Genomic DNA, 15986 nt, shown 5'->3' on the forward strand with positions numbered 1-15986 from the left:
TACTTGAGGAAAAGAGACTCAGGAGCCAAATCTCAGCAACTCCATGACAACGCCGGGTTCTCTGGCCTTGAAAAGGCATCCTACCTTGTCTTCCTTCCACCAAAGAAAATGAGACAAAAAAGGTCGTAACTGGACTTGTTATTCATACATTTGCATTGATTTAAATACATTACATACAATTTCTACAGTGCATTAGAACAACACAGAGGCGGCAGCACTCTCACAGCCCAGCCTCTACTCCCTGACGCTGGGAGAAAGGGCCTGTGGCTGGCAGAGGGCCGGGCCATTCCGCGAGTCCACCCAGAAGCCTGCCCTGGCATTCCGGGCCTTGGCTCTCCCAAAGTCCACATTCAAGGCAACCTGAGTACAGGCTTCAAGGAGAACGGATGTGGGCCAGGAAAGGAGGCCCCGCACTCTTTCGCCTGCCAGTACTGGGACCAGCTCCCTTGTGTGTTGGACCCAATCTCCTCCTCATCCCAGAGCTGGTCTGGCTGAGGGCAATGTGCAGATCTGCTCAGTGGGGGAAGCAACCAGGTCTTTAGACTGCTCAGGCCCTCTCAACACCCAGGTGGGGTGCTTCACCAACATGTTTGTACACAGATGTCTGTGAAGTGCTAAACACACCTGGTCCCCTCCAGCCTCTGGGAGCCCTGTTGCTCCCGAGTTCTCGCAAACATGGTCCCCAAGGCCAGACAGAGTCCAGGTTGGCTCAATGGGATTGTCAGGGCTGGGGCCAGGAGCTGAGCCTTTGTCCACAGGGCATGCATATCCAGTTCCAGAGACTCTTCCTGTCAGCAGGGTGGAAGCCCAGGATAAGCTGGCTCCTGGGGGCTGGACTGGAAGGGGACCAGCCTGGCCCAGCTAGCGAGAAGGCTTCACACCTCCACTCTGCCTCCTGCATGGCGGGAGCTAGCCAAGCAGAGGGCACACAGCCGTAGTCCTTGCTCCTTCTCTTTGGGTTGTTTTCCAAACCTTCAAGATATAGCTTCTTTCCAAGGCTGATTGATGAACCACAGGGCACCAGAAACTTGAAACATACAGTAGCACAGGGCTGCCCCGTAACCACGGGTGGCACCCTCTTTACTCCCCACTGAGGCCATTCTTTGCTTTGGTGTAGAAAGGGCTCGGACAGCTGTTAAGGGGGACAACTGAGGGAAAAGAGACATGGAAGCAAGAAGATGCACACTGGGCTGGGCAGCCACTGGAGGACAGTGTGAAGGCCTCTCTCCTTAGGGCCCCGCCTTTCTCAAGAAGCCATGGAAAAACTGGTCTGGAACCAGAAGTTAGGGAGCAAAGGGAAGCTGCCAAGTAGGAGGCAGAATACAAGTCCTGTTACCTCCACCAAGCAGCAGTGGTAGCATAAAAAAGGTCCAAGGACCTAACATCCTGTCCTTTGATGAGCTGAGACCCACTCCCGAACCCTCACCGAGAGCCACTCCAGAACCCAGAACCAAACCTCTAAGTGAAGAGAGTTGAGAAAAAAAATCTGAAACAACAGGAACAAATGAGCGGGCTGGGAGAGTTTATCACCTTCGGCTGGGGCCCAGGACAAGGAAGCAAGGCTGCCGTAAGCTCACCCACAGACCGCCACAGCCGCTAGCACACAGTTAGGTGGTGTGGGTCACACGTGCAGGCTGGGGAGGCAACTTCCTCTCTCCTGCCTTTGCCTGAGTGCTAAGCAACCTACAGGCCTGGACTGGAGGGGCCGGGTCCCCAGCAGGGAAGGGAGCAGAAGTGATCTACATGATCACTGTAAAGCTGCTGGGAGTTCTGGAGCAAAACTCTCCCCACTGTGAGAATTGTTTGGAGCCAGCCTACTGCACTGGTGGGAGGAGAAGGGGAAGAAGACTTGGCAGAAACCCAAAGGAAAGTGTGCCTTCTGTCTGTCCCAGCACTGCAAGTCACCTAGCTGCCTTGGTCTGCGAGAGTAAGGAACTGCGAGACACCTGGATGTCTGGGTCCATGCAAATTTAGGTCTGGATCAGAGGTTTCTGCTGTGAGAGGATCTGGGACTCTGCCGGGGTTTGCTACTAGGATTTAAATCTGTATTTGTTTTTTTCTGATGCAGAATATAATGAGGAATAGCAACAGAGCAGGGTGTAGGGAGGAAAGGGACTTTCCCAGCCCGCCCCCCAGAGACGCTGGAAGGGGGATGCTCCTTCCCGGGGAACCTGGACTACCTGCACGGAGCGCCAGCCCTCCCCAGCACTCAGAAGGGCCCAAGGGCACACACTGTCCCTCTGACTGTGCTTCTCCCTGTGCTTGGGAAAGCTCTGAGGGGGTGGTGAGCAGAGAGGGAGGGCTCTTCAGGGCACTGATCTGTGCCGGCTTCTCTGGCTTTTCCTGCAACCCACTCCCCAGGCTTCCTCCCAGCCCAAGTCTCAGACAATATGCCTTTGTCTGCCTCTGGGGCTACCACCACGAAAAGAAGGGCTTCCGACTCTGAAAGCTCTGTGTGTAGGACTCGCTAGAAGATCGCTGGTGGGAACGGGCCGTCTCGACAATCACGGGTGGCATCTGGACGAGGTGTAGGGGACTCTTGTTGTCTTTCAGGGCCTGGGTCAGATTTAGGATCTGCAGTGGGAGAAATGAGATCAGTGAGGGCAAGGCCGAGGCATTCTGGTCCGCCTCTGAAGGGAGACCTGCAGAGAGAGTGCTCCTATAAATCAATACAAAAATAAACAATACGCTATTGGAAAACTGTACCAACAGGCTATTTACTAAAGTAAGAATATAAGTGGGCTATATACAGAAAATGGAAGCCTCTCTACTTGCTTAAAAAATACAAACGAAAACAAATACCTCCTATTTTTCATGCTTCTAGTTAGTAAAGACACAGAAGACAATGACTCGGAGTTGGGGAGAGTTCACAGACGTGGCTGTGGGGCTAGATCGTGGGACAGTTTTTCAGAAAGGCAAGTGGACCATAAAGGCTTAAAAGTGAACAGGTCCTCTGACTTAAGGATTAAGGAAGCAATCACTGACGGGTACAAACACTTAGTTCCAATCAATACAGTGCAGTATTGTTTAGAGCAGTGAAAATGATATGAATGCCCAAGAGTATGGGACCAGTTAATAATTTAAGGGATTAGAAACAAGCAAGTAAAAAATATATTCTGCTGGCATGGAAAGCTGATCACAACGTCTTAGATGGCAAAGAAAGGATATAAGGAACCAGTATTATACTGTGACCCCACCTTTATTTTCTAAAATTCTATTTTCTTATCTATTTATCTACAGAGAAAAAAAGTCTGGAAGTTGGCAGTGATTATCCCTGGGTCAAGGAAGGTGACCTGGAGATAGAGAGATTTTTCTTTATCCTTATTTCCTGATTTTCCTACAAAGACCGTGTATTTTTAAAAAAAGCCATTTCAGTTGAATTTTCCCTCTCATGCTGTCTTTTCATCATCTTTTTTTAAAATAAAATGTTTACTTTGGAATAATTTTACACTTACTTACAATGATAGTACAGACAGTTTCTATGTACCATTTACCCAATTTCTCCTAATTTTATCATCTTATATAACCATGGTACTAAAACTAGGGAATCAACATTGGAACATTAGTATTAACCACACTCCAGACTTAATTCGGATTTCATTAGCTTTTCTAGTACTGTTCTTTTTCTCTTCCAGGATACCACAGTGCATTCAGCTCCTTACCAATTTTTGTCTGTGTTTTACAGATATTCCAGATATGTGTCCAGAATATATTTCAGATGTGTTCTTCCCCTTGTCAAAATCAGAATCACCACCATTTTTCTTCTCTGGTAGGACAGTACAAAAGCTGAAGTTGTCCTATGACAGGCTTCTTTAAACCACTGGATGTTGAAGATTTTCACAGCCAGGCCAGAGACACATGGAAGGGGAAGCTAGGTAGCACCCCCACATCACACAGACAACAGGCCTCAAGCCATAAATATCCTTGGCCTACAAACGCTGCCACAAAAGAGGAAGAGATTCACCTGGAACAGAGGTCAGAAGTGAAAAGTGGAGCCTACCAGTAATTAATGCCTTTTTCACTTCATTGTTTTTGGTATTTGTCAGCACTCTACACTGCTTCCAAGAGCCCTGAGTACAAATCAGGGCAAAGAACTAAAAGGAGGTTCAAATGGAATCAGAGTGGATTGTGCAGGAGACCACCCAACTTGCGAGACAGGATTTTACACCTGTCCTGGCTGGGTCTCCCTGTACTTTGTTTGGTTCTTCGGGCTAGAAGCCACCTTTCAAGCACGTTTAAGTCTTTAGGGTAAGATGTCAAACTGTCTACAACTTACTTTCAAAAGATTTGGCCAAAAACAAATAAAATCTATCTACCTAGGGAGAGAGACAAATTACATAGATATATTAAAGAGAGAAATTATATAGATACATGGAGATAGAAACTATTCAGATAGATAATATTTAGAGATATGAGATAAAGCAAATGTGGCTAACTAAATGTAACAACTGGTGAGTCTAGAAGACCCCACTCTTTCAATTTTACTGAGGTTTGTTTTGTTTTGTTTTAAATTATTTATTTATTTAATTGGCTGTATTGGGTCTTTTTTTGCTGTGCATGGGCTTTCTTTGGTTGCAGTCAGTGGGGTCTACTCTTCATTGTGGTGCGCAGGCTCCTCACTGCCGCGGCTTCTCTTGTTGTGGAGCACGGGCCCCAGGCACGTGGGCTTCAGTAGTTGTGGCACATGGGCTCAACAGCTGTGGCTCACGGGCTCTAAAGCACAGGCTCAATAGTTGTGGCGCACGAGCCCAGCTGCTCTGCAGCATGTGGGATTTTCCCGGAGCAGGGATCGAACCCGTGTCCCCTGCATTGGCAGGCGGATTCCCAACCACTGCGCCACCTAGGAAGCCCCTTACTGAGGTTTGAAATGTTTCAAATTAAAAAGTTGAAGAAAATTTTATAGCAGGCAAATAATACCAAAAAAGAAATACTGTCTTTGGAAATGTTATCTAAAGAAGCTTCCCCTCAGACCCTGCATTCTTTATTTAACTCCTGGTTAGAAGCCTTTAGGTGAGTAACAACTTCTACCACCCAGCTCCATCTCTCTAGGGGTTCCTCATTCTTCCCCTTTGACTCCGGGGCCACTGTACAGTCCTCTCTGTGATTACGGCTCAGGCAGGTAGAAGGCGGCGCCTTCCTTTCACCTACATGCTAGGAGCAGGAGCTGGACCTCCTTACGGAACCTTATGGTTTCAGAGGTAGGCACTCTAGGTTGTAAGACACCACAGGCCCTCAAAGGTCATTAAGAGCACAAGATGGAAAGAAAGCTACACTTGTACTCTCTCACCCCCCACCCCCGCCTTCTGCCACTCTAGATAACGGCCCTAAGTAAACACAGTGAGAGGAAGGTTGCTATGATGTTGGCAAGAGACTGGAGCTGGGAAGGGACTGGAGAAGACAGTACAGTAGGGACAGAGGCACAGCCTGCATCAACTTGAGAAAAAGGTTGTTCCTTTATGCTGAGTTCCATATTACCAGAGTACATCACGTGGCTTTTAAGGTTTCTAAAAATTCTGCGGGCCTAACTGGGCCCTTACATTATTTGGGAAGTGTAGGAAGACCATGTTACAGTATTCAGGAAGCTATAGTAACTGCAGCTCTTAAAACCTCTGTCTGTCCCATTTCTAGAGAAAATGGGCTCCGTAAGCTCAAGAGTTGCTCTCACCAGAAGCCTTTTGCTAAACGGAAGAAAGAGGTGAATGTATAATTATGACTGAGAAGACCTTCTTGTCGTTCAAAGATGTGAGAAGTTGTATACAAATAGAATCAAAACAGCTAACGCACACTGAGTACTTCAATACACCAGCACTGTCCCAACTGTTTTCAATCACTTATCTCATGGTACCCCTATGAGGCAGGCGCTGTTCTTAATCCCACGTTACACATGGAGAAACTAAAAGGAGGAGAGATGAAGTCACTTGCCCAAGACCCCACAGGTAGTAAACGGCAGAGCCGGGATTCAAAGCAGGCACTCTGACCAGTTTGTGCCCTAACCTCCAGGCCATCCCAGCTCTCCTTAAGGCTTCAAAGTGATAAGCAGAGTGTCAGCGTCCCACAGAGTTTGTAGACAATTTTCAAGCTATTCTTTACTATGCTTTGGAAGATCAACAATGCCCTGGGGGTTTCCTTGGTTCTCTTTGAAAGTGAAGTGGAGAAAAAAGAAATAATATGGCTTGTAACTATAACAACAAAAATTACAACTATGACCAGCATCTGAGTGATTACCATGTGCCAGGCATTGTTTTTACTACACACCTGATATGCACTATCTTATGTAATCCTCTGGCCAGCTCTGCAAAGTATGATTACTGTCCCTTTTTATAAACAAGGAAGCAGAGGCTCCTGCACAAGGCCAAGGTGCTGGGAAGTGGTGAAGCAGCAGTCTGACCCCAGAGCCTAGCTCTTAATCACCAAGGCAGATGGCTGCCTTGAGCAACTTGAGGACACAGACTGCCTGGTAAATTTACCAATGAACTATCCAGCAAGGGGCACAGAGCTAAGCACATAGTAAGTGCTTCACCAAGCACCAGATACCATGGAAGAGGTGGGAGATTTGGGGCAGTTACCTTTCCTCTCAGGTGTTAAGACAGAGTCACAAATATATATGGCATAGTCTAAAATGGGTGTAAAATACAAGCTTTACACATTGACTCAGCATGAGCATATAACCCTCTCAGAGAGATCCCAGGGGTGACACCAGGAGGATGTCCCAGGCTTACCTGTCCTCTCATGACAGCAATCTGCTTATGGAACTGGCCTCTATCGAAACCAGGATCTTTCTGCAAAAGAAGGGCAGAAGGAGATGGAACCTGCATGAATTCCTCAGAAGAAACTGTTTTCCATCCCCAGTTAGAAACTTTCTAATAAAGAAAACCTACATGAGGCTTCAGAGGTTTAGTGAAGTTCACCACCACCCCCAAAAACTCCCTGTTTCACAGATGGGAAAATAGAGAACAAGTAAATATCTTGTCCTCAGTCTCATTACTAAATCTAAAGAACTCCAGGTGCTAGTGCTCCATTTGAAAATGAGAGCTCTGCGGATACACTGCAGCCACATGACATTCAGGGCACACACCAGTGTGATTCATCACAGCTGCCAATTTTTTCCAGTCCAATCCAAACTAGGTCTTGCTGTCCACAGGGGGGAATCTTGCTCTTCATTGGCTAACACAAGCCAGAAGGGTGTTTCATTCTCTCTTGGCTTGTATCAGGACCAATTAGAAAAACCACTGGAATTCTTTCTCCTATATGGTTATAAGGCCGAGGTTCCCAGGGCTAACCTTGAAGAGTTCATATAGGTCCTCCTCCAAGTCCTTGACGAAGTTAGGGTCTGATATCTTTGGAAGAATCAGATCCTTGATCTCCTGAGAGAATGGGACTTTTGCCTGGGGCAACCAGGCCCAGTAAAAAGGATCTGAAAGAGGAAAGTTCAAAAGCAAAGCTGGTGTTGAAAAAGTCCCTGCCCATCTATGTCCTCCACCTATCAGAGCACTGGCAAGGGTAGGATACCCCTCTTATTTGAAATACAACAGAAAATAAAAGTTACAGGGACTGTTAACCCTAAAGGTTACACAGTAAGTGGAGAAACTGGGTTTCAAACCCAGGTCTGCCCAATCCCTGAGCCTGTCTGTGCTCTTTCCCAGATATTATATGACTTTCCAAGATGCAACCCTATCTAGAAGCAATTACTTGCCACTGAAACATTGATATGCTTCTTCTGAAAAGACAGACAGGTACTGCAAAAGGACTAGTGACTCCATACTTATATCCTTCCCTTTCTAAAGGTTTCTCAGTTATAAAGGAGCAGGGGGTAGCTTCAAAGATGTCAACAAAGAAGACAGAACCCTGACTGGAACTTATATTTAGAAACACAAATTAAGTAGAATAAATTATGGTAAGACAGTCCTCAGAAAGAAGAAGAATGCAAAGCAGAGATGTGAAAACTCAACTCTGTGCTTCGAATGGGAATACGTAAGGTAAAAATTATAATAGCTTACATTATGGAGTAGTTGCTATGTGGCAGCCATTGGCCTCAAAAGCTACATTATTTCATTAATTCTTAGAACAATCCTGTGACAGAGGCATTATTATCTTCATTGCACAGATAAGAAAACTGAGACTGAGCAAGAAAAGAGCCAGACCGCAGTGGTCTTGAGACTTACATGCCCTCCAGGAGTCAGGATGCTTCAGGGGGAAAGCCAGCCCATTGTCTATGGCAGCCACCTTGATAACAGGCTCCTTCACCACCACCCAGTCTGCGTCCTGAAAAGCAGGAAAGACTAAATATTTACAGAGTCCCATCTGCCTCAGGCCCACTGGAGTAGTAGCAAAGCATCCCACCTCAACCTCCTTAGGCACCAGTCCTTACTCAACCTCTGAACTGGTTTCCATATTTTTACCCAGACTTTATACATTTATGGCACTTTGATTTGGCTAATTCAAGGTTCTCGGAGTCCCTTTCTCATGTTAGAAAAGGTACACTTCCCCAAGATTGCCACAGGCCTTGGTAAGAAAGGGAATGACAATAACAAGAGATAACTATATAGCCATTCCTCCTAGGGAAAGGCAGTGAGAATCCTGAGATTACTTAAAAAAAAAAAAAAGAAAGAAAGAAAAGAAAAGAAAGAAAGAAAAATCAATTATCAGTCAGCCAAGGTCCTTCTGTGTGGACCTTAACTCAGATGCCACTTCACTGGTGGTGACCACATTTTCCAGTGAGATAACAGAACCATGGAAGATAACAGCTGGCTGCTCTTGCACAGGAAATCTGTTGCCTTGCTTCAGTGATACATTAAATGGAAAAGGACAAGAACTGAATGCAGAGAGAGTGGAGCAGACTGCCTATGAGAGCCCAGGGCAGACATTCCCACAACTGTCTACTTGGCTCCATGCTCTAGTGCCACCACAGGAACAGGGCATGTGGGTCCAGGACACCTGCATCAGAATCCTCTGGGCTACCTTAGCAAAGGTGTGAAATCCTCAGTTCTACCCAGGACCTAGCGGAGGAAAGGCTTGCATTGATCTTACAGAAAAACCCAAACAAACTTTTTGGCCAACCCAACAGAATCTGTACTTTTTTCTTTTTCTCTTTTTTTTTTGGTCACATCGCACAGTGTATAATATCTTAGTTCCCCAACCAGGGAGTGAACCCGTGCCCCCTGCGTTGGAAGCTCGGAGTCCTAACCACTGGACTGCCAGGGAAGTCCCCCGAATCTGTACTATTTTAATAAGTTCTTCAGGTGATTCTGATGTACAAAATTTGAGAACCACTATTAGAAAAGGAAGTAAAAACACTATGAGGATGTGTTAACTAACCTTACTGTGGTAAACATTTTGCAATATACACATACAGTAAATCATCACATTGTACATCTTAAACTTGCACAATATTATATGTCAATTATATCTCAATAAAGCTGGAAGGAAAAGAAAACACTATAAAGAATAAAAGCCAACCTTACTCTCCATCTCCAGGTGGCCTGCCTGCTAATTTTTTTAAATGTACTGATGGAACAGGGATGGGGAAGTGTGGTGGAATATAAAAACAATGGGAGGGTAAAGAAAGTTGCAGGAAGCAGCTTTTTCTAAACTGATGTTCTGTGGAATTGCAGTCCTGTGAGAAAAGTATTCCATGGTCAAAAGGTTTAGAAATCACTGGGCCAAACAAAATCACATAGGTGCAACAATGCACTATTTTTCAGACCTTTACTGTGCTACTATGCAATGTGAATCTCCAAAAAAGACACAAAGTATGTAATATGTTCCAAACTTGTTTGTACTTTTCTTCATTCTATCCCTACCATTAGCAGGATAGTCCTTAAAAAAAGAACTGAGAAAAGTTCTGCCAAATACTAACCTATCAACTTTAAACACATTTGCCATCCTGATTCCTCTGAACTTATGTGTCCCAAATATCACACCATTACATGCTTCCATATTATGTATATACTCCACCTCATCCTCTCCTTCAAGATACAGATAAACCGCTTAACCACGTACCCGAGAGCTAGAACTATCCATTGGACAATCATATTTAATCAGCCAGTTGTCATTGCCTCGATCTGTGAACAGAAATATGAAGTTAGTAGGAAAAACTGTGGTGATCTACACTTTCAGCAATGATGAACTAGATATTCTGGACATTTGGGGACCAATCATCCAACTAAGAGCAACTGAAAAAATGGATAAAATATTTTTATTTATTTATTGGCCATGCCACATGGCATATGGGATCTTAGTTCCCCGACCAAGGATTGAACCCGCTCCCCCTACAATGGACATGTGGATCCTTAACCACCTGCCCGCCAGGGAAGTCCCTAATTAGACCCTTGAGAGTTGAAGTGTCATGATCTGGGAGAGAAAGGTAATCCAGAGAGGGGAGTCCAGCATCTGTGACTTCTTTTCTCTTATAGCACCTGCAGATCTGGGAAGAGGGGGCTATGAGGCTGAGAGGTAGAACAGTGTTCTAACAGTCCTAGGGATCTAGGGAGACAAAAGTATAGTCTGGTGACCGCTAAGGGGGAGGAAACCCTGGTAAATCATCCATACTTTGGGTTGAAACCTGAAGGGCAACAACCTTGGGAATAAGCAGAATTTCCCCTCAATACCTGAAATTAAAGTGATCCTGGGTTGCTAATGAACCTATCTGCTTGCCAAAAGCAAACATCTCCTTCCACACAGGATTTATACCATCTTAGGCCTCCAAATATTTCTACAGTTTTTGATATACAATATCTGACGATTAAAAATAATGAGGTATACACAGAGACAACATGACATAAAAACAAGGAAAACAACAGAATTAAAACAAATCTACAGGGGCCCCAAATAATGAAGATATAGACTCTGAAATGTTCAAGATAAAATCCTTAATATGTTTAAGAAGATAAAAGGCAAGATTAAGAATATCAGCAGAAAACAGAAATCTATAAAAAAGAATCAAATAGAAATTCAAGAAATGAAAAATACAGTTAACAAAATTAGGAACCCAACAGATAAATGTAATAGCAGACTGTGCTAAAGAAAGTAGTGATTTGAAAGACAGACCACAAGCAATAAGCCAGAATAAAGCACCCAGGAAAAAAGATATATGCATGAATTTATATCTAACAACATATAATCTGGAGTCCCAGAAAGAACACAGAGAAAAATGCGCAGAAGTAATATATTTTTTTTTCATTTTATTTTATTTAGAAGTAATATTTAGAGACAATAGCTGAGCATTTTCCAAAAGTGACAACAAAAGATATCAAACTATAGATTCAAGGAACCCTATAAATACAAAGAAAAATATACCTAGGTATATCACAGTAAAAATGTTGAAAACCAGAGTAAATCTCAAAAAAAGCTAGAGAAAAGGACAGATTACCTTCAAAAGGGCAATAATAATATGGACAACTTACTTCTCCAAGAAACCTTTGGAGCAAGAAGATAATGAAATGTTTTTTAAAATATTGCTAAAAGAAAATAATTGCCAACTCCAAATTCTATATTCAGCAAAAATATTCTGCAAAAATGAAGCTGAAATAAAAATATTTTCAGACATACAAAAAGAGAAAATTAATCGCCAGCTATTAATCACTAGTACCTCAAAATAACAAAAGTCACACATGGAAAACCCACAGCAAACATCATACTTGGTGAAAGGCCAAAGCTCTTCCTCTAAGATCTTGAACAAAGCAAAAAGGCCCACTTTTACCATTTCTATTCAACATAGTACTGAAAGACCAGAGCAATTATACAAGAAAAAGAAATAAAAGGCATCCAAATTGGAAATAAAAAGGTAAAATTATCTGTTTGTAGATGACATGATCTTATATGTAGAAAACCCTAAATAGATTCCACAAAAAACTGTCAGCACTAATAAATAAACTCAGCAAAAGTATCAGGATACCAAGTCAACCACAAAAATCAGTTGTATTTCTATTCAGTAACAATGAACAATCCAAAAAGAAAATTAAGAAACAAATCCAGGGACTTCCCTCGTGGTCCAGTGGTTAATTAAGGCTCCATGCTCCCAATGCAGCAGGCCTGGGTTCCATCCCTGGTCAAGGAACTAGATCCCGCATGCTGCAACTAAAAGATCTCACATGCCACAACTAAAAGATCCCACATGCTGCAATTAAAAATCCCCACATGTGACAATGAAGATCCTGTGTGCCTCAACTAAGACCCAGCACAGCCAAATAAGTAAATAAATATTTTTTAAAAAGAGAGAGAAACAAATGCATTTACAATAGTATCAAAAAGAATACTTAGCAATTAGTTTACCAAGGAGGTGAAAGACTTGCATAATGAACACTACAAAACATTGCTGAAAGAAATTATAGAAGAGACGCACCTGGAGCCCCTAAATAGAACTCTCCTCTCTTCCCAGCCTACCATCTTCACCCCGTTATAGGATGCTCAGTCACATACCCAGCCACTCATTCAACAAGCCTTTTCAGAGCATACTGGGGTTACCACATTCACTTTTATCTAAGATGCCACCATCTCTCATTTGGACTAATTGCCTCATCTTCCTGCTTCTACTCTAAATCTCTGTATTGCATTCCCTACACAGCAGTCAGAGTAATTAATTTTAAATATACATCAGATTGTGTCTGCTCAAAATCTCTTATAGCTTCTCTTCTGACCCAGAATAAATAAAATCCAAAGTCCTTACCATTGTAAAAAAAATAATAAAAAAAAAAAAGAAATTAAAGAAGACATAAATAAATGGAAAGACACCCCATGTTCATAGAATGAAAGACAATATTGTTAAGATATCAATACTACTTGAAGTGAAGCACTCTAGAGATTTAATGCAATTCTATAAAAATCCCAATGATGTTTTCTGCAGAAATAGGAAAACCCATCCTAAAATTCATGTAGAATCTCAAGGGACCCCAAATGGCCAAAACAATCCAGGAAAGGAACAAAGTTGGAGGACTGACATTTCCTCCAAAATTTTCAAACTTACTACAAAACTTACTACAAAGCTATAGTAATCAAAGCAGTGTGGTACTGGCATAAAGACAGACCAATGGACTAGAATAGAGAGTCTAGAAATAAACCTTTGCATATATGATCAAACAATTTTTGACAGTGGTGGGAAGAACATTCAATGGGGGAAAAAGACAGTCTTTTCAAGAAATGGTGCTGGGAAAACTGGATATCTACAAACAAAAGAATGATCCTTACCTAACACCATCTATAAAAATTAACTTGAAATGGATCCATGGCCTAAATCTGAGACCTAAAACTATAAAATTCATAGAAGAAAACATAGGGTAAAAGCTTCATAACATTGGATTTGACAATGATTTCTTAGAGATGACACAAAAGGCACAGATAAAAAAAAGAAAAAAGGGCTTCCTAGGTGGCGCAGTGGTTAAGAATCCACCTGCCAATGCAGAGGACACGGGTTCGATCCCTGCTCCAGGAAGATCCCACATGCCACGGAGCAACTAAGCCCGTGTGCCAAAAAAAAAAAGAAAAAAAAAGAAAAAAAAAAAGACCATGAAAATTTTTAAATTAATTGCATCAAAAGACACTATCAACAGAATAAAAAGGCAACCAACAAAATGGGAGGAAATAGTTATAAGCCATATATCTGGCAAGGGAGTAATATCCAGAATATATGAAGAATGCCTACAACTTAATACAAATAAAACAACCCGATTTCAAAGAGAGGCAAAGGACTTGAACAGACATTTCTCCAAAGAAGAAATACAAATGGCCAAAAAGTACATGAAAAGATGTTCAAGATCACTAATCACTAGAGAAATGCAAATCAAAACTACAATGAGATACTACCACACACACTATCAAAAAACAGAAAATAGCAAGTGATGGTGAAGATATGGAGAAACTGGAACTCTTGAGCACTGCTGATGGAAATGTAAAATGGTGCAGCTGCTATGGAAAACAGTATGGCGGTTCCTAAAAAAATTCTAAACGTAGAATTACCATATGATATAGCAATTCCACTTCTGTGTATACACTCAAAAGAACTGAAAGCAGGGTTTCAAAAATATTTGTACACCCATGTTCATAGCAGAACTATTCACAATAGCTAAAATGTGGAAGCAACCCAAGTGTCTGTCAACAGATGAAAGGATGAATGAAATGTGGTATATACACACAATGGACTATTATTCAGCCTTAAAAAGGAAAGAAATTCTGACACATCCTACAATATGAATGAGCTTTGAGGACATTATGTGAAGTGAATAAGCCAGTCACAGAATGAAAAGAGTGTGTGTATGAGTCCACTTAGATGAGGTATTTAAAGACAAAACTGCCCTGTGATAGGCCAGCCTACCATGAATGACTAGGGATCAAGGATAACAGCACTCCTCAAGTTGCTCTGGAAGAGACAAAGTGTCTTCTGTCTGGGACCGGGAAAGAGGCAAAGATAAAACGTAAATACTCACCACCTCTGATAACTACATACGGTGTGCCTAGACAAGGCTTGTCTAGGAAAAGTATTTTTAAGACCCTCTCCAAATGTACATAACCCTTCTGCCTTGGACTAAACTCATCCTGATAGAGTGCTCTGATACGAAGCTCTGCAAGCCTCCAGGTCTCCCGCGTGCCTCATTACAGGCTGGCACAGGGCACAAGACCACCACAGCTGCTCACCTGTGTTGCGGATGATGTAGTCCAGCACCACCAACCGCTCAAACTGCAGCAGTAGTTGCCGGTTAGTGTTCTCAGGGAGAGGTTCTGCTTCAAAACGCCGTAGCCAGTAGTCTGCATCTTTGTACCCTTCAACAAAGAGCTGGAATGAACCAACCTGCAACCAAAAAGAAGGCATAAAGGTATTTCCCTACAGCCCAAGTCCAAAGACCCCAGGAGTAAGCCAGGTACCCACTGAGGCCCTGTGGAGTTTACATTAGGAAAGGATGTGGCAGTAACTGCTCATCCAAATTCAAGAAACCCAGCTAAATGGTCCAGAGGAGTAAAGCGAGAAAGTCAGGGGTCTCTATTCTCTGGAGAATTATTCCTCAAACCTTAGGCCCTTAACAGAAATGAGCAAGACAGAAGCCTCCGAGCAGGCTATTCAAGTGTCCATAGCTGAGTCTGTAAACATCTTGCTTCACCACTTGGATAGTTATACCACTATAAATCATCACCTTTGATAAGCCATCTAGGTGCAGTCTATACCTTTGGCGGTAGCCCGATGCGGTTAAACCGCTGCCCAACTTTTGGCACTTTCTCCAGTGCAAGCCGCTTGCCCCTGGACTTCACTCGGTCAATGGCACTATAGTTGAAGGTCTCACTGGCCAGGTGTACTACCTACAGTGGAAATAGAAGAGACACCTAGGTTACAGTCAAGTTTAAGGAACTATACCACTATGGCAGAGAACAGCTAGATGTTCACCAATACTGTTCCTCTTCTGCACACAGAAAGAATGCATTTCTCAGCCTTTCTAGCTGCTAGGATAGAGTACGTGACTAGTTCAGCTCAAAAGAATGTTGACAAAGTGATGTATGCACATTATTTCCTGGCCTGGCCCCTAAAATCTCCCATGATCCTTAATTCACATTCCCCAATCTGTGCAGCTGGAAATGAAGGGCTCTGAGACGGCAAAACCACATCATGGAAGGATCCTAAATCTCTTGTCAGTACCTGAAGTGACATGGGATCTAGGAGAGCTGCCTAACTGGCATGGATCTTGATGTGAGCAAGAAATAAACTCCTACTGTGTTAAACCACCGCAATTCAGGGGTTGCTACAGCAGCTAGCATGAATTACCCTGACCACTAGAGCTACCTACTGGGTTAGGAGAAGATGGCCCAGTGCCTATTTTCTCTTCAGGTAAAAACAAATTGCAATTTACTCTATACCCTTTTATTTCCTGTTGAATTCTGTACTATGTGCAATCATTTACATTTAAAAAATTAAACAAACATTAAAATTGGTTTTAATTTTTAGTGAGTTGATATATATTTACATAGACTATATCTATAATATTATGTAAGAAACTAGTAGTAACAGC

General features: G+C 42.8%; 1 protein-coding gene across 1 annotated transcript in view; it reads right to left on the minus strand.

The window, feature by feature from the left end:
• Positions 1–123: 123 nt before the first annotated feature.
• Positions 124–15986, minus strand: part of PI4K2A (phosphatidylinositol 4-kinase type 2 alpha) — a 28112-nt gene continuing 12249 nt past the window's right edge. The window contains exons 3-9 of the mRNA XM_057735061.1: positions 15151–15282; positions 14626–14779; positions 10000–10061; positions 8163–8262; positions 7281–7414; positions 6720–6779; positions 124–2574 (exon numbers count right to left, since the gene is read on the minus strand). Of these exons, the coding sequence (XP_057591044.1) occupies positions 2413–2574; positions 6720–6779; positions 7281–7414; positions 8163–8262; positions 10000–10061; positions 14626–14779; positions 15151–15282 (804 nt within the window). The 3' untranslated portion in view covers positions 124–2412. The remainder of the gene's footprint in view (positions 2575–6719; positions 6780–7280; positions 7415–8162; positions 8263–9999; positions 10062–14625; positions 14780–15150; positions 15283–15986) is intronic.

Source organism: Hippopotamus amphibius, chromosome 5 (genome assembly GCF_030028045.1).
Source record: "Hippopotamus amphibius kiboko isolate mHipAmp2 chromosome 5, mHipAmp2.hap2, whole genome shotgun sequence".
NCBI classification, from domain to species: Eukaryota; Metazoa; Chordata; class Mammalia; order Artiodactyla; family Hippopotamidae; genus Hippopotamus; species Hippopotamus amphibius.